Source organism: Monodelphis domestica, chromosome 7 (assembly GCF_027887165.1).
Source record: "Monodelphis domestica isolate mMonDom1 chromosome 7, mMonDom1.pri, whole genome shotgun sequence".
Lineage (NCBI taxonomy): Eukaryota > Metazoa > Chordata > Mammalia > Didelphimorphia > Didelphidae > Monodelphis > Monodelphis domestica.
In genome coordinates this window covers 271,190,077-271,210,320 of record NC_077233.1, presented here as the reverse complement: position 1 = coordinate 271,210,320, position 20,244 = coordinate 271,190,077, and the positions used below count along the sequence as shown (strand labels likewise).

The window sequence follows — 20,244 nt, the reverse complement described above, 5'->3', positions numbered from 1 at the left end:
AATGGCTTCTCTGAGAGATTTCACATGCCCTGGAAGAACCCTGGAAGTTTATTTGCTCTTTCTAGTATAATGATAACAGCTTCTCTGAGCAGAAAATGGCCTGAGGAAATAGGATGAAGCTTCTCAGAACATATATAATAAAGAAATACTGTTAGGGTGTCGTGTGAATTATTTGAGACAACCAACAATTACAATATGAATTACAATATGTATAGTACAATACAATACAATTTTAAAAAGTAATTATTAAGTAGTTACTATGTGTCAGGTGCTGGTTTTAAGTGCTCAGGTTATAAATAAGAAAAAGAAAAATAGTTTCTGCTTTTGACGAGATTACAGTCTAATGGGAGAAGACAACACACAAAAGGAATCCAAAAATGTATGTGTATGTATGTTGGGGGGGGGTGATCAGGAGGGAGTACCAAGTGCAGAGGGCCAGATTGTTCTGTGGAATCCAAACTAGGTAGACCTACTGATGGAAGGTGGAGGATTACCTGGGAAGTTCTGATCCAAATCCTCTGTAAAGGAAAGCTTTAAGAGGAGTCTGATGCCATCCTCCAGACCCTGAAATAAAGGAGAGAGAAAGCTGAGGAGCTGAGAAAATACTGAGAGTCCCCACCCAATGGGATTTCACTTAATTTTGTTATGGCTTCACCTTGTGACAGCAATGATCAGAGCTGTGCTCTTCTATTAATAATGGGCTAACACAGAATATTTTACCTTGACCAGAAGAAACCAGAGTGGGATACAAAAATAATAGAAAGCTCTACCATGAAAGATTAAGAAATTTATTTAAGAGAAGGAGAAAAAAAGATGCTTCATTGGTCTTAGAATTTACATGATTTACATCCAATTAAGTTCTATATATGGAAATCAAGGTTAGATTCTCTTAAAGATATATGACAGGGGGCAGCTGGGTAGCTCAGTGGATTGAGAGCCAGGCCTAGAGATGGGAGGTCCTAGGTTCAAATCTGACCTCAGACACTTCTCAGCTGTGTGACCCTGGGCAAGTCACTTGACCCCCATTGCCTAGCCCTTACCACTCTTCTGCCTTGGAGCCAATACACAGTATTGACTGCAAGACGGAAGGTAAGGGTTTTAAAAAAAAAGATATATGACAAAAATATGTTAACAATATATGATTTGATGATGAAGAATAAAAGAATATATAAAATATTGCAATTCCTTTCTCATACCAAAATCATGTAAATCCATTTTAAAATATATCAGAAGGGCAAAAGGGAACAATTATTTTATTAAGTGTCTACTATGTACCAGGCATTATGCAAAATTGATTTACAGATATGATCTCATTTCATCTTCACAACAGTCCTGTAAGGTAGGTATTACTGCAATCCTCATAGTATAGGTGAAGAAACTAAGGCAGATCGAGGTTAAATGACTTGCCTAGGAGCACCTAGCTAGTTAAGTATCTGAGGCTGGATTTGAATTTGGATTTTCCTAACTTCAGTCCCAATGATCTGTCCACCATGCCACCAACTACAATATTGCATATTAAAAATATTTTAAAGTTATAAAAATTGTAAGCTTCATGATATGTCAAGAGTTGAATGATTATGCTTTGTCCCAGTTATTTTGTCCACTGCTGTAGTTTTTTTAGAGTTGGATACCCTTGTTGCTTGTGGATGCATTTAGAGCCAAGGAGATGACTTTGAAAATAGGTCTATGAATATTTATCTAATGCTGAACTAGAATGCATATTTCCTTGTAAAATTTCCTTAAAATTCTGCTGAGTATACATAATAACCTGGTGAGGCAGTTTGTTTTTTCTCTTTATGGCAATGAGAACATTTGTAAAAATCTCAAAGTTCACAGGTCCCTGGAAAACCCATAAATATTGCAGGAACGCGAAGTTAACTAACTGTAAATTTTAACTCCCACTAGTTTCAGTGAAGTTCTGAACATGGGATGAAAAGTGAACTGGACAAAGAAATGAGATTTCCTCTTAGTGCCCCTTTTGGTAATGCTTTAAAGACCCTCTTTATGCAGCTTAGTAGATTCTTAGTTATCTATAGATGAGACATCCCTCTCCTAGACTGGAAGCTCCCTGGGAGCAGGGACCCTTTTCATTTTCCTCAGCATCTACATCCTAATGCTTATATTTCTAAATAAGAATTGCTGAATTTTGACTTTCGTAATGTGTGCACCTTATACCTACAGAGAAAATATAGATCAGACTTTTGTGGGGAATGATATGATCCCGATTCAAGTTGTCCCAAAATTTCTACTAAAACTTAACACTGTACTAAGACTTTTGGGACACCTAGTATATCTGTAGCCAATCTCTGTCTCTCTGTCTCTCTGTCTCTCTTTCTCTCAAAGTACATAATAATTGAAAACAACAGCAACGAAATGTTGCTGTCAACCAATGTAGAAGGGAACCTGCTTTGCCATTGGATTGCCTCAGATTGTGGCAGGAATTGCTGAGAAGTTAAGAGACTTGTCTAGTGTCATACAGCTAATCTGTGTCAGAGGCAAGATTTGAATACAGGGTTTCCAGAATCTGAAGCCATTACATCAAAATAAGACTTCATGTTTCTAAACAAAATCAATTGAGTGAAGTGAATGCAATTGCTTATTTTTCTTTTTTAAATTCAGTTCAATCCAATAGACATTTTCTGAATGTTTAGCGGTTTCGATAGCTGGAACAAATAGCATCCTCAAAATAAGTAGCAGAAGACATTCTCTCAAATCAATTTCGCAATATATGAGGTGAAAATAATTCAAGAAGTAATTAAAGCAAATTCACATGAGCTAGAGAGGTAATTAGTTATTATAGGCCCATACATGGATCTTATTAACAATGGGACTGTCTGATAGCTTCGTATTTGAACTAATTTTTCTTGCTAACTAGGTCTTAAATTCAATTGCTTCTATGCTTCTAAAGAGTGTTGTGCGGACAATTTATAAATGTAGCCATTTTAAAACTACAGAACCTTTTCACGTATTTTTAAATTTTTTGTATCTTCTAAATGTTGGCGTCTTGGAACAAAGTTTCATTTGCCTCATTCTAGATATACTTCTAGGGTTTACTGTGCGACTAACATTGTGCTTGAAACTGAGGGGGGAATTCAAGACAAGTATAAAGCCTGTCCCTTACCTTGAAAGTTCATATAATCTCATTGGGAAGATAATTAAGGCCAATAACATGAATTAATGCAAAAACAACTAATTTATGACGAAGAAGAAAAATGCAGTCACATTTATTTGCTGATAAGACTGTTGGATTTTAACTCTTACAGAGATACTATGACAAATATTTGAAAACAAATATTTCATAAACGATTTTGTTTCTTTCAAATGACACCTGTTCAACTGATGGCAAACATTTTATGGCAATAGGTGATTTGAAGAACCTGAAAGAACTCAATGTGAGTTTCAACCATCTGAAGACGATTCCTCCAGAATTAGGAGACTGTGAAAATCTGGAGAAACTGGATTTGGCTGGAAATCTAGAATTAACGGAGCTCCCATTCGAAGTAAGATATATCCATTTCTATGTGAAGGTTTATTTTTATCTGAGTTATGGAACTAGTTCATTTTATTTGACATGAAGTATAGGGAGGGATTTTTATAAGCCAAACTATTTTAATAGATCAAAGCCTTCATATATTTTAGCCAGGTGTGTAGCAGAGTGTCACATCTTGCCTATAGCTAGACTGATAGGCTGGAAATAAGTAGAAATCCAAATTTCACTGATGATATGGGAATGACTGGACAGTTGAGATCTAAAGGTTGTAAAATCTGGGGAAAGCACTCACTTGCCAGGGAGAAATTCTGCACCAGGGAGATTTGGAAGTCAAAATGGAGGGATTGCCAAGGATTGTCAGATATGATTCTGCAAAGTTTTGATGATTAAGTAATTAATAAAAAAAGTGATTAAGTAAAAAAAAAAAGTGTGTGTGTGTGTGTTTGAGGTTTGATCTTTGTGACTATTGTCCCTAGAGTCAGGAGACAAGATTTAGTTTACTATATGATTTTGAGAGTGAATCTCTTATTAACTATTATTATTAACTTATTAACTAATCTATAGACCTCAGTTTCCCCATCTGTAAAATGAAGAGTTTGGACTAGATAACCTCTCAGATCCCTTCCCACTCTGGATATATTATGCTTCATGATAGGCTGGTTGCCCTCTTTTTGCCTTTGATAAAAGAACTGCTTAGCAGGAAATTGACCCTCAAGTCTCCGTAATTTTTATCCTTTCTAGTTTAATGCTATTATAATTTCCCCTTAACCTGTCTTGTATAAAAATCCTAAATGATTTCCTTTACATGTCCTCAATAAATTATTTTATGGTCTCAAAAACATGCATTTTCTACATGTGATAAAAAGGGGAATGGAGAAAGAAGAGAGACTGATTATTGAAGATATAATTCAGTTCCAAGAGTTCTGATGATCTCATAAACCTTTGTAATACAGTTGGAAACTTTAGACTGAATTATAGTCACCCAATTAATCTCTCTGAACCTATTATCTACTGCCTTATCACTGTCTCCACATCCATTTTTCTAAGAACAAAACCACAGTAAAATTAGAATGTAACCCTTTCAAATAAGGTGAAGTTTGCCTGCATCCTAAAACAGGTTTGACAAGGGATTTGGACCGTATGCAGAATTCAATAGAATGATGTCTAACAACTTCTTCAAATTTAATATTTCCATTGCACTTTGTGCTTGCCATGCAATGCATGTTTTTCATAACTATTTACTCACTAATTTTATAGTGGTTTCGCTGTTATGGGAAGGAGGAGGAGAAAAGCATTTATATAGCTGTAATGTGCCAGGAACTGTACTAAAAATACTATCTCACTTCAGCCTCACAAGACCTTCAATTATTCCCATTTTAGAGTTGAGGAAAATGGAGACAGTAGTTTTTGTTTGTTTGTTTTTTTAAAAGAACTTTCCCAGGGTCACACAGCTAGTAAATATGAGTCCATATTTAAATTTGATCTTCTTGACTGCAGACCTAGCACTTTATCCTCCATACCACCTAACTGCTTTCCAATATATTTTATTGATTTTTAAAAATAAAATTTTATTGATATTTTCTGTTACTTTCATCATCATAGTATCCTTCCCCTCCCAGAGGGTTGTGTCATATGAGAAAAAAGAGAAAAAAGTCAACATAACTGATCAATACATTGAGGAAGTCTTATAGCATATGAAATGTGTGTAATACTGGTAGACCTCCTATCTACATGAAAGGGTAGATTAGGGATATATTCTTATATCTTTTCATTTGACTCCCATTTGAATGTTATAAATTATATTTACTTTTGAGTTTTTGGTGTGTGTTCTTTCTATTTACTTGATTGTAATTACCATTTATATTATTTACTTGGCTCTGTATTTCACTCTGCATTAATTCATATAGTTTTTCCAGGCTTTTAGGTACTCATCATTTATTTTTATTTCTTATAGCTAAATAATATCTTATAATTTGGTTCGCCATCACCCAATTGATGGTTATTTATTTTGTTTCAGATTTTTAACTATTGCAAAATTTCTATGTATTTTATAGTATATGAGGACTATTTTTCATATCAGTTGCTTCCTTGGAGTACAAACTCAGTAATGGAGTCTTTGTTTCAAAGGACATAAACATTTTAATCACTTTCTTTTCATATTCCAAATTGTTTTACAAAATGATTATACCATTTAACAGCTCCACCAATAATGTATTTGTGTCCCTCCCTTTTCACCAGTGTTACCTCTGACACTTGCCATTTTTTTGTCATTTTTGGAAATTTGACACTTTAGAAAGTGTTAGGTGAGCCCCCTTCCTTGTTTTGATTTGCATGTGTCTTATTCTTAATGATTTGGAGCATTTTTTGGTAGCTGTGAATACTCTGCAGTTTTTGAGAATTGTCTTTTTACATCCTTTCAACATTTATCTATTAAGGAATGGCTATTACTTTATATATATGAATGTGTATACATATATGTCATGTATATCATATATATATATAGTTTTCATATCTTAGATATGAGACCATAATCATAAAAAATTTGAAACCAATTTTTCCCTATTTGAACACTTACTCTCTTATCTTGGAATTATAAATATTGTTTGTGCAGCAACTTTTCAATTTCAAATTTCTTCTTATGTAAGCACAGTCTTGTGTTTCTTTAATCTTTTTTAGAGTGTCTCTGTTCCATTCTCTTTCCCTCACCTCTGATTTCCTCTTCTCATTTGAAATTCCCTCCTTCCTTTCTTCTTTGGCTGGTTCTATTTCTTAGTTTTAAATTTTAATGTTTGCAGCCCTTTTCAAAACACATTTCTTTCGTTCTCTTGCTTATCCATCTTTTCTTTCTATTTACTCTACATCCTCATGCTCTGAATCATGAATTCTATAATTATTTTGTCTTTTTTCTCTTTATTTTTCTTGCTAGCAAAGTTTTCAAGGTATCCATTCTAGGTTCTCCCCTCCCAGCATTTTCTGTCCCTGCCCAATTGTTGTTTGTCCTTTGTTTTTGAAAAAGATCAGTGTTATAACGATATTGGAGTCAGAGACTTTGGTTAATTAGTCTAGTATGAGTTTGGAAGGTTCTTCCACAGGCTAGGCACAAGTATTCTGTTAGGGTATCTGGGCTGGAGATATCTCTGGATTTGTGCAACCCAGAAGACATCACCATTGCCCACTAGGGCTTGCCTCATGGAGTGCCCTTTTCCATTGTGCCATTCCAAAAGAATGCCAGTTACTGTCTCCAAAAAGGATAAATGCTCCCTGGTAGGATTCTCCCCTACCATATTCCTGATTGTACAATAGCTCACCATGAATCTATATCCTCTGGTTAATCCTTTTTTCTACATTTGCCTGGAAATATCTCCCTGCTTCTATGTTCCCCTACTCCTCCAGGTTCTGGTTGTCACCAAAGGTTCCAATTCCCCCTCTTCCAACTTCCAAGACAAGTAGACTAAGCACCCAAACCCCCAGGCTTCATCCAGAGTAAGTTTCTTATCCTTATTCCCTGACCATCTCTGTTCACTCATAAGAGGATACTACAGTGGAACCCTCCTTCCACCTCCAATGCAAGATCTCTTTCTTTTCCTTCTTTTTAATCTTTGCCCCCTCCTTCTCACTCACTCTGCTGTCTGTTTTTCTTTCTGAGATTAAATCACCTTCCCTTCATTGTCAACTCTTGACCCCCCGCCCCCAGTGCATCCTTCATCCTTCTCTATCCTCCAGATTCCCTAGCCCTCTTTTCTGTGCCCTCTCACACTGTAATGTAGTCCCCTAACAGAAGTGGTGATCTGGAGATTTGCAGTGTCACCAACTTTTGTTCATAATAACCTGTCTGCCTCTTTAGTGTTACCTCTACCAGATTTCTGCCTTCATCTGACTTCTTCACTACATTTAGAAAAAAAGTCTAACTGGTCTCCCTGTTACTGCCCTTGCCTGCTGCATTTATTTCTTCCTCCTGCATTTCTATTGTTTGGGGTGTTTGAGAGGCAAATAATCTCTTTAGTCCTGGTTTTCTTTCTAAAAATATTTCAAACTCTTCTTTATTATTGAATGTCCATCTTTTGTCCTGCATGGTTAAGCTCAGATTTGCAGGATAGGTCACCCTGAGCTCCATTGATCCTTGGAACATATTATTCCATTTCCTCCTCCTTTTTCTAGTGGGTGCAGAATAGTCTTGGGTTCTTTGAATGCCCTTTCCTTTGTATTTGAAGGTCGTTCTCCCAATGTCTTGCAGAACTTCTTGTTTCTGATTTTAACTGAAAAATTTAACCACTTGGTGCTTGCAATACTGGGCTGTTATTTTTTTTTTCTTTTTCAGGGGGTGATCTGTGCATTCTTTCAATCTAAATTAGTAGAAAGAAATTAAAACTCTCTAATGATAAGGAAAGGACAATGAGATTATTTTTCTGATTTTGCTTCAATGCCTAGATACTTAAAATAAAATTATTTAATACCCTGTTTTTTAAAACTATAAGAAATTATGTGTTTAAAGAAAAATTAGGAAAGATGATTTAAAATTATTTGAAATGAATAAGTTAAAATGCATAACTCAAAAAGGAATAATTGAAATATTAACTTTACTTCATGTCTAATATTAAATTCACAGAATTTTTAGTTAAAAGTAAGCTCTGTCGCCATCTAATATAGTTCCAACTCAAAAAAAGAATCTCCACTATAATAATGTTCAATGGGGAGTCATCAAGTTGCTACTTGAAATCCTTGATTACTGAGAACATAACATCTCTCAAGGTGGCTCATTCTGTTTTTAGATAGCTCTAATTGCTAGAAATATTTTCCTGCTGTCAATCCAAAATGTGTCTCTTTGCTGTTTTGCTTCTAATTTTACTATTTGGAACCAAACAAAACAAATCTAATTTTTCTTTCACACAACAACCTACCTTTCCCCATTCTCAGCCTTCTCTTCTCTAGGTTAAACACACCTATTGAAAGTTATGTTTTTTACACACCTGCAGTTGATTCGATTGATTAGCAAATTGCATGGACTCAATGCCATCTCTTTATAGAATCGTGAGAGGCCTTGCTGCACAATAACTTTTTCTGTGATGAATGAATTAGAAAGTTATTCTATTTCCTGGTAGAGAGTAGTAAATGAACATGTCAAGTCAAATTCTATAAAGGTATTTATTGGCTTAATATTTACTAGATGTTCACTTAACATGAAGGGATATATCTTATTATTCCTAAACTAAAAGAATTTGTGTCAGAGTAACTTAAAATTACTGTCATCTTGCACATTTCATGGTGCTTCAACTTGTACATTTAAAAAGAAAGGAAATGTTTATACTCTGCCCTAAAATAATTTTTCTCAACACCTCTTTAAATCTAATTTTCATGTAATTTACTATTTTGAGAAATTGGGCATTACATGATTTTATTTTTATTATAATGGCATCAGGAAAATCCTAGCAAGGTGGCAAAGTCAGGATGTACAATATCACGTGGGGAGATGAGCTTCCTTACTGTGTTTGAATTTTTCAAGTTACTTTGTATTTTTCCCAAGTTCATCAAATTTTTGAAACCTTCTAACAACATTTATGACACCAATTATCAGTTAAAATAACAATTACAGACTATCAGGTTGGAAAAAGTAGTCTGCTCATGCACTCATTATTGCTGAACATTATTAAATTGATAGATAACTAGCTATTGTGGCATCAATTTCCAAGAAAAGACAGGCCCAAATAAATTGGTAAAGACTATCCAGTCCAACCCACTCACTTTATAGATTAATGAACCAAAGTCCAGAGAGGTTAAATAATTTTTCTAAAGTCACAGAGGTTATACATAGCAGCATTCACATCTATATTATCTGACTACAAAACTCAATTCTTTCCATGATAGCAAATTAAATTCTTTAATTTTATGTGATATTAGGTTACCTTATTTATTCCCTGGAAGGAGTCCAGTAAATTCTAGTGTTGGGGAAAACAAGCAAACAAATAAACCTTATACTTATGATGAAGCTTTATAAAAAAGAATTAGCTAGAAATGTTGAGAAAGTTTAAAACCAATTTAAAGTCTAGTAAAATTTCTAAAATAATATGATTTTTTCCTGAATGACTTATAAGTTACAATCTAAAAATATATTTTAAAACATCTCATTTGACCCATTAGCTAAATTGGCTAAAGTGACATTTAATAAGGAAAAAAAGTAAATTTTTACTTTTGGCAAGAGTAAAGTAAAAGTAAATTTTACTCTTTAAATATTTACTCAAAATAACTTCCCAATACAAGATAGTGAGAAACATGAAAAAGGTAAATTGAAAAACATTTGCAGAATACCTTCCTTTGGATTACAGATGAATTTTCTTTCCTTTTTACTATATCCTATGCCATTATTTCTTTTTTATTTGTGGTCAACAAAATAGTTTTGAACAATTCATACTGCTTTTCTTCCATGTGTGATGGACCTTCTCCTGATGTTTGCAAATGTCAGTATTTAGTGATGAAGTTATAGGACTTTATGATTACATCTCTGGATGACTTTAACTTTAGGTTCCATGCTGATGGAGTTCTTCTATAGGTTCTATCAATCTATTTTGCGCTCAGCTTCCAATACTTTTGAGAAACTTTCTTACATGCAAGTCTAAAATATGGTATTACCACTTTTTGTTTTATGATAGTAAATTTTATAACAACACAAATAACAATACTTTCTCTGAAATTAGCTAAATCAGTGAGGTTTTACATCTTCAATATTTTCAAAAGATCTGCTTTTATTTCTGGGGTTCACTCCCTGCACTGACACAAAGGATGACCCCCTCCACACTTTGAGATTATTTACTTGGGTCAAAAGATAAATCTTCTTTTATTTTCAGATTGTCTTAATGAAGTTTCTCTTTAAAGGTAATTGCTTTGGCTTGCAAAGATCTCAAATGTTCTTTTGATTTTTCTTCCTTTGATCACTTCTCTAACATCCAGCATTATTACATTTTACATTTGCCCTTTTTTTAAACGTGTTCAACATATTAAAATTTTTAACTTTTTTCTTCTAAACTATTAGGCACCTGGTGACATAGTCAAAAGAGCTTTGAGTTCTGGAAGATCTGAGTTAAAATTGGACTTCAAGCACTTACTACTTGTATGACCATAAGAAAGTCACAAAAACCTCAGTTTGCCTCAGTTTCCTCATTGTCAAGGAGGATACAAATATTATTTACCTCCAAGATTTGTTGTGGGGATCCAATGAGATAATATGTGTTAAATGCACCTGGCATAGTGCCTGGGATATGGTTGGCACTATGTAAGTGCTTATTCCCTTCCCTTCTCATGGATTCTTTTTTTTTTGGAACCTCTTTAATAGTTCCTTATTTCTTTTATTATGCTTCTCAGCTACTTTGAGGCTTCTTGCATTTATTCCAGTTTTCATTCTCACAATACAGATGTAGTTATGACAGCATTTGTTTGGAGATTTCTATTCTTGTTATTTTATATCATATCTTTTCTTCCTGGCAATATAGAACATTTTTTGATTTACTTCATTGTTCTGTCTCTCTTCTGGTTATTCAGTAGATGTTTCAACTGTTAGTATTCTTTTCTCTCTCTCTCCCTCTCTTTTTTTGGTGATGATGCTGTTCTTTTATATAATGCATATCTTGATGCTTTGAGATGATGAAAAGGAGCAAACTCAGTAATCTTCATAGAAATGCATCTCTAATTTCACAATAGAAGTCATTTTAAAAAAACAGGATTCTTGGAACAGAAGTTTAGGGTTGGAGAAACACTGAAGTGTTACATTTATCCTGTTAAATATTTTGAAAGCCCCTATTTACTGTTGAGTATAAGTATTATGCTGCATTGTAAAAAAAGCTGGAAAAGGAAATGGCACTTCAATCCAGTATCTTTGCCAACAAAACCACAAATGGTTTCACAAAGAGTAGGACACAATGGAAAAACAACTGAACAAAGAATTATAATGTATAGCTAATTTATCTAAGAAATAAACTTAAATTGTTTTATTTTACTTACTGTTACCTAACAGATCTGCATGAATATTCTGTATCTGAACTAGTATTCTTTTTATTGACGTGAAATAATATTTTTATAATGACAATTTTGAGTGACGATAGAGCAAGTAAGAGAAATATTTCCTAAGCAACAGAATCACTTCAGTCTTTCATTGTTTAAAAGAAAATCAGAAATGTTATTACTCTAATCTATGAGGCTTTCCCCTTTCCCTGCTTTTTTAAAAAATACATATGTATGTCATGAAATATTGCATGCAAACAGAGAAATGAAATGTAGTGATCTCCATATTTTTCCACCACTGAGATAGGAAATGATAGAGAGCTGATCTCAGCTTCCAAAAAATTGAGCTTCAGCCCCTTACTCTGACATATCCTAGCTGCTTGTCCCTGAGAAGTGACTTAATTCCTTATAGTCTTAGGTGAAAGTAGCAGAAGAATTGCTGATCTATAATTCAACTAATAATTAATTAATTTATATAATTATAAAATGAGAGTTCTTTGGGTACTTGCTGAGAATGATGACATTTCATGAAAGTAGGAAATGAAGCTGGAATAAATTACATTTTAATAATCCCAGAAGGCATGGGAGCAAACAGTATAGAAAGTGCAGAGATAAATAGCGAAAGGGGTACAGAGGCAGATGTCTTGGGGAAAAGAGATGGGATTGTGAAGGCAGGAAGGCAGTGGTGGGAAAGAGGATAGGATCCTTTGCAGAGTCAGCTATGGCTTAGAGTTGGTGGCACTTGGTAGCATGGACCCAGTGGAGATAGAAGAGGGACTTGGGAGGTCAAGACATTGAGGTCTTATTTTTATAGAGTTCTTTGGAGAGAACAGTCTAACTCCTATCTATGCAACCTTAGTATTAGTTAACATATTGAAATCATCTCAAAGGTGCCAGTAAAACTTTATAGTTAACATATTCATATCTCAAAATTCTCATCCATATTTGGCCATCTGTTGATCATTACTGTGAAGGTCTGGAATTTGTCTGGGATTTACATATCATGGGACCAAAAGGCCCTACCAGCCACAGCAAGATTAAATGGCTTCCCCTGATTTAACACAGTAAGAAGTAAGATAGTAGAAATAGCAGCATGAGGAATGGCCCTATGCAAGCACATTTTAAGGGGCTTCAGGATCAGACTGGTGCTTGTAGATCAGATTGGGCAAGCACACCTGGAGGAAGGAACTCTCCACAGAAGGAATAACTGTTGCTCACAGCACTAGGGGGAGAAGGCAGCTGAGGAGTGGAATCAAGCTAAATCTACTGCATGTGGCACCCAGAGGAACCCAGGACAGTACCCCCTCCACTCAAGAAGTGGCGTTGAGCCTCAACATATAGTCATGGTCATGACAAAAACATCCAAAAATGAGGAAAAGACAAAGAAAAGGTTTGACCCTAAAAAGCAAAAGGGAAGACCAACATGCAAGCTCATAAGCAGCAATGCCAAAATGGAAATATGTGAACCCTCAAAGGCAAATGTGAATGGAGGTCAGACTTAACATTACCTCCTGAATGAGCTCTAAAAGAGGATCAAAAGACAAATAATATATCAATAGAAGAAAAATTAGAAATGAAAATAATATAAAAAAGTCACATGGTAGAGCAAAATCTCACCTAAGAAAACTGAAGCCTAAAAAAGGAAACACAAAATCTCAAACAGATTAATGAAGTTCTATAAAGGAAATACAAAGCCTCAAAAATGAAAATAGGTCCCTAAAATTAGAACTGGACAAATGAAAGCTAATGACTCCAGAATACAGCAGGAAAAATGATCAAATTTAACACTCAAGCATAGAAAGATAAAAAGAAAATAATAAACTCAAGGAACTCAGTGGGGTTAAATGGATCACATTCCTATATGGGAAAGTGCTAGTTAGTGTACTTAAGATATCTATGACACAAGGAGCTAAAAGTGGGAATAATATCTGCATGCAGTTATTTATAGAAATCCACTTTACCCTAGAGGAATATAAGAATGGGAGGGGAGAATTGTAAAAAGGGGGGAGGAGCACAGTTTGCATGAACTTATGGAGGTGGCACAGTAATCAGAAACAAAATAAGCTATTTGTGAAAGGAGAGAAAAAGGAGGAAAAACAGAGGAAAAATTAGATGGAGGTAAACACAGTAAGCATAACTATGAATGTTGATGGAATAAACTCACCTATAACATGGAAGACAGCACAAGAGTAGATTAAAAGCCAAAATCACATAATATGCTGTCTGTACATATGAAGCAGGAAGACAAATACAGAGTGAAGGTAAAGATCTAGAACAGAATCTACTAGGCTTCCACCAAAGTTAAAAAAAAATAAAGCTTGGGTAGCAAAGACTGATTGTAATGAAATACTATTGTGCTATAATAAATGACAAATAAAATAATCACAAAAAAACCTGAAAAGCCTTGAATGAAGTGACAAAAAGTGAAGCAAAGTGAGTATGAGAACAAAATTTCACCAAAGTGAAGTGAGAAGAACCAGGAGAATGCTATACACAGTAAAAGCAAAAAAGTATAATATCGACTGTGGTAGTTAGGAAAAGTATTGGAAAAGGATATTGGATCAGGGAAAATTTCCTGATTTTTTTTTCCCAAAAAAATAAGGTTGGGAATGGATACAAACTATAGGCCATATATATTCTGGACATCCTTATCCTAAAACACACACATACACACACATATTCACTAACTAATATATTGTTTCCCCAGAACAAGATTGGATAATTTCCCCTCAAAGATGTAGAAGATATGTCTAGATAGGCACAACTCTGAGTTTTAGGAGTATTTTTGTAATCCTTACAAATGACTCATGACTCTTTATTTTTTTAAGAAAATAAACTGAAATTTTATTATATATATATATATAATTATAGTGATGGTTTGAATTTTCTCATTAAAATAAGACTTCATCAATATTTCAAAAACAAAAAAATCTTGATTTTGATTTTTAAAATCATTGAAGATAAATCATACACAAATTCCTATTTTTAAAACAAGTGATTATTCTAAAAATGATATAGTATTGAAATTTTAATGGTAGAAGTTAGATAGTGACATTCAAACAGTAAAAATTACCTAGTTTGAAATTCATAGCATATGAAGAAACATATCAATCCTATAGAAAATTAGGAATAAATGAGAAGAAAAATAAAATGCTAATAAAAACAATAAGTGTAAATAGTTTATCTTCTTTTATTAAATAAAAATGAGGCAAAGAATAAAATAATAAGTGAAATTAGTGATTGTGTTACTTAAAAAATAGTTTTGTGCCAATCATGGAGTGATATTTAAATTTATGGAGCTAAGTTTTTTTTTTTTGCATATGAATTTTCTGATGTAGAAAATTGTATATATTTTCTCCAAAAACATTCCCACAAAAAATCACATAATTTGGTTTATGTCTAATATAATCATATAATCTATGTGTACTAGATGTTTACAGAAATGTTATTCTCAACAATATGAACTTGTTGAAGATGGGAGTGGTTACTAAAGGCTTTCTCACAGTCTTTACATTGAGAAGAATTCTCACCAGTATGAATTCTCTGATGTCTAAGGACTTTTGAACTCTGATTGAAGACTATCCAACATTTGTCACATTTATAAGGATTTTCATCAATATGAATTCTCTGATGTATAAGGAGGTCTGAATTCTGACTAAAGCCCTTCCCACAATTGTTACATTTGTAAGTTTCTCTCCAGTATGAATTCTTCCCTCATTATCAGTTGATAGAAATTAGTCAGATTTAACTGACTGTTTAAAATGGATATTTACTAAAGTGGTACAGCAAAAATATGTGGCATGAATATTCTTCCACGTCTAGGATACATCTCACAAATATATTCAGAATCCAAGGGAAAGTGGGCTTAAGCTTAGAGAACACTTTTGGGGAAGAGGTCAATCATAACTCCTGGAAGTCCTTTTGCTAGAGTTTTCTATATATATTCCCCTCAGGTATGGTTCCCCCTCTACTCCTCTACCCTCTAGAATCTTTGTAGAGGAAGAATCAATCTGTCCTTATCACCTGGTATAGATTCTGTCATTGCCTTTTCCAGATATGCTACCAGGATACCAATGGATGGATGGGAAATTCAAGATCCAAGGCATCCATCCTCCAATTTCCTGCCAACCACTTCCTTGAGTACTTTCCTAGTACATGCTCTTTTATCTAGCTACTCTTTTGAAATTTTAATTCCACTCCATCTACTTCAATAATTTTAATACAGGCCCAGAAGGTATAATTGAGTTTCTCAGCTAATCCAAAAACATTTTAATAGCACTTAGGAATGTGTCCAAGAATTATTTAAAGCCAATGATCATCAAGATGTACTTTTACATGACAAATGTAGCAATCAATGTTAAATGGAATAAAAGTAAATTCACCCCCCAAATTACAAACAATAGGCCAGTGAGTTTGAATTCAATTCCTGGAAAAATTCAAGAATAATATTAAAGGGATTAAACAAGTGATGATCCCATGGTTTCAACAAAAATATGTATGTGGGTGTGCAAACCTCATTCCTTAGAGTCAGCATGTTTAGACAAGTACACTGGGAGAAAGCTATTGAATTTTAATACTTCAATTTTAATAAAGCATTTGATAAAGTTTTTCATATATTATTTTGGAAACAGTGGAGAGCTCTGGTCTAGACATTAATGCAATTAGGTGGATATGGAATTAGTTGAAACTTTGTTCCAAAAGAGCTAGCTAGGAAGGAGATAACTAATGGAATATCTCAAATTTCTGGACTTGACTCTGTGGTCTTCACCTTTTTTGGATGGCATGCTTTTCAAATTTGAATATGACACAAAACTGCCAATGCTATCTCACCTATCTCACATATTAAGTGACAGATTTGAAGCAGAAGATGATGTTGCCATTATAGACCAAATTTGATAACGTCACCAATGAACTTGAATGTGAAAAATCCCATTGTCTTTTATTCAATCCTCATCCTACTTGATCTCTTTGTAGTTTTCAACAGTGTTTTCTATCCCCTCTTTTTGGGTACTTCCTCCTCTCTTTTCATCTCTTGTCTTAACTCTGTGAGTTAAGTGATTTATAAGTTATAAGATTCAATCTCACTTGCTAGATCGTTATCTTGCTTTTTAAATAATCATATTGAATGATAACTTTTCCCAGACTGTCTTTTTGTTTCCTTTACATATCTTCCCTTAGTGACCCTGTCCACCCCCACTAATTAAATTATTATGTGTACTTGCATGGTTCCCAAATTTATATAAATTTTATTTGGACCTAAATGCATAAAAACACATTTACATCTACATATATGTCTAACCTCGCAAATATTATTAATCCCTTTCATTAACTTCAGTTTCTCATTGCCAGCTTACTATAAAACTCTAGCTGGATGTCACATTGTCATTTTAGACTTATATACAAAACACATTTTACTATATTTCTCCCTAAACCTGTTCTCAATAACTTTCCTCCTTCACCCAATTGTGATAGGTACGTCATTGCATTTTCTTCTAATTTTTTATGCTACTCTTTATATTTAGGTCATTGATACACTTGAAATTTATTGCACTATATGGTTTGATATGTGATTCTAATCCCATTTTTTGTATAAAGCAATCCAATTTTTCTAAGAGTTTATAATGAATAATAATTTCCTTCTTTGGTGTGGATTTAACAGATTGTCTGGTGCATACCTTTAGTTCTCACTCTAGATTACATATTCTGTTCCAATGACCTCTTTTTTCAATTTTTAAGGCAATGTTACACTAGTGCAGGGTAATTTTAATGGTTATCTTGAGATTTGGTAATGAGAGTACTTACTTTAAAAAATTATGATTTCCATTGTTTTCTGGTCTGTTTATTCCTTCACATACATTATAATTATAGCTATCATATTATTTATATAATTCTACAAAGCCACACAATTTTTAAATTAACATTGAATTAAATCTATAAACTAATTTGTGTAATAGTTCCATTTTGGCATATTGGCTTGGATATTTTTACAATGATTTATTTCTTCATTTTCTTTGTTTGTTAAATTGCTCCAGAACTGTTTTTACACACCTCTTGTTTGCATCTTGGTAGGTTATTATCGAAATATATGAACCTTTTATTCATGACCATAAATTTTTCTTTCTATCAATTTTTTGATTGTTGCTTATTGATATAAAGACATGCCAGTTTCTAAAGATTTTTCTCATATTCCCATTATATTGCTGAATTAATTTATTTCCTTGATTTTTAAATATTTTTTCAGATGACTTTATCATTTGTGAATACATATTTAACCTTGTTTTTTCTATGCTATTTCCTTAATTTCTTTTTCTTTCCATATTATTTTACCAAACATTTTTTTAAAATTATGCCATCTATTAACATCACAACTTCTTTACTAACCTCCATTGTTACTAGGAAAGCTTAATGTTTCTTCACTAAACTAATAGTAATTTAGCTTCAAAGAAATCTTTTTTATCACATACTGGAAAAAAGTCCTTCCATATCTGTACTTTTTAATGCCTTTAGAAATCATAAATGGGTATTGTATTTTATCAATGACCTTTTCTGAATCTATTGAAATAATTGTATTTTTATGGATGTTTTTATCTGTTTAATTTAAACAAAAATATTTTGAACAGAAATGAACATGACTCTTCATTCAATAATGGGAGTGAAGTCTGGACCTGTTCCTGACCTTGCTGCTTCTTCAGGAAGCCACTTCATTTCTTAAAAATCTGTTTTTGTGGCTGCAAAATGAGAGAAAATAATGCTTTCAGTGCCTTAGCTCACAGAGATCTTCTGATGATTAAGAAGGCTGTAGCAAAGCTTAAATGTTTCCTCCTTAGAGGAAATGTAACCTATGATGTTCCTAACTCTCTGTATTTTAAAACCTTGAATTACCATTCAAATGTTTTAGCCTTTCTTTGACAGAACAATTTGGAAAACATTTCTAACAAAAGGCACAGACTGACATTTAAATGTGGAAGGAAAATAATCTAAATTTTAAAATTGTATGCTAGTCTTCACTCTCTCCTATATACCTTGGGCAATAGTAAATGGATAATGTGACGTTTAAGATAATTCCCCCCCCCAAAACATAAACTCCTTGCTTGGATATTTCCAAAGCTTTTGTACAGATGCTTAAAAATTCAACTTTTATTTAACGTCAAAAATTTCTTAGGATCAACGGTCATGCCTTATTCTTTGCTGTTTTTACATTAGTTGAGAGGAAGAGAAGGTAATCTTTCTAATTAAAATAACAGTAGATTTTAAGAGAATAGGTTTGAAGACCGACAATTATAAATGTGTAAAGGCCTGGCTTTTGATCCATAAAATACAAATTTAGATCTAAAAGGGAAAAGCTTGATACATAAGGACAGGCAGTCAGGCATTGGGAAGAGGAGATTTTGAAGGGTACAGAGAGAAAATGGATGGTTGCTCATGGAGTGAAATTCTACAGGGAAAGCTAACCTGGCATGGATTGGAAGATGTCAAAAATGAAATTCTGAAGAAAAGAAGAGAAACAAGTATAGGGAAGTCTCTGAAATAAAGTTTAGGTATGGATCAGGTTCAAATTCTCCCCAAAAGTAGAGTAACGAGGTTCCCTCTAGAGAAGGTACTCATTGTATAATATAGATCCCAGCTTTGAACAATGATTTATTTCCTTTGCCACAGCAAATGCACAAAATGCAAAGTGTTCAATGCTAAATAGATGCAGAATAGAGAAAGCATATCAAATGGCCCATTATATTCCCCTAAAAGGCAAAGACAAATTTGTGAGACTGCTGAATAAATATTTCATAGTCATCTTGGATATGTGCTCTCTGAGCAGCTCACAAAGTCCTGCTTTAGCTAACTGGGACAGGACTTCAGCTAGAGGATGATAATGGTTGGAAGGATGGAGTCATCTTTTCCTTGGTAAGGGTGATCACAGGGGACATATCTAGCACCCAGAACCCAGGTACTTTCTCCTCATGTGGCTTTAGTCAAAGCTTATGATGTTATTTTTTTTTTTACATTTGCTAATCTTTGACCTTTGCTTAAAGAAGGACAATTAATACAGACAGTGGCTTAAGATGGAGCCTTATGCCTGCTTATACAAGCATAATGCTTCTTTTCCCATATTTATGCCATGAACTACCATTGCCACTGAGGCTTGGATAAGAGAGAAATTACTTCCTCATTTTGCTCAGAAGTCCAAGGAAAATAAAATTCTGGCAAAGAACTCCAAAAGATAGGCAGTAGAAATTTCAAATACTTGGGCTGAGCAGGGAGAGGATATTCTATTTAGCACAAAGCACAGTGACTTTGTGTGGAGTAAGTATTTTATATATATTTGTTGAATTGAATCTAACTGAATTCAGACTATCTAAAAGTAGAATAGGCTTCTCCAAAATGTAGTAGATTTGCCCCTAGCAGTGGTCTTCTCATCACATCTAGGTGGTTATTAGAGGTGATTATTGGTCAGGTAAGGGTTAGACTTATATGTCCTTAAAATACCTTTTCTATTCTAATGCTCTGTGTTTTTCAGAGGAAGAATAAGGACGTTAACAAAAATGTAGACATATGTTGCGAGATGATAGTTCTTTTGTTTGGTACATACAGAATATGGCTTCTTTCTGAGTATCAGAATTTAGGAAAAACTTTCTTCTTCTTTGCTCTCTCACTTTATGATTTTTTTTCTGAGATTAGGTACAATGAATCCTCAACATTTACATGTTAGCATTGATATGATTTTATTAACTTCATTTAAACTTTCACATTGGCAGCCCCTTACATTGGTG

At 33.7% G+C, this 20,244-nt stretch overlaps 1 protein-coding gene across 1 annotated transcript in view; it reads left to right on the top strand.

Moving 5' to 3' along the window:
- The window catches only part of LRRC2 (leucine rich repeat containing 2), a 215,077-nt gene that overhangs the window by 145,502 nt on the left and 49,331 nt on the right, over window positions 1-20,244 (top strand). The window contains exon 5 of the mRNA XM_001369142.5: window positions 3,364-3,500. Coding sequence (XP_001369179.4) covers window positions 3,364-3,500 — 137 coding nt within the window. The remainder of the gene's footprint in view (window positions 1-3,363; window positions 3,501-20,244) is intronic.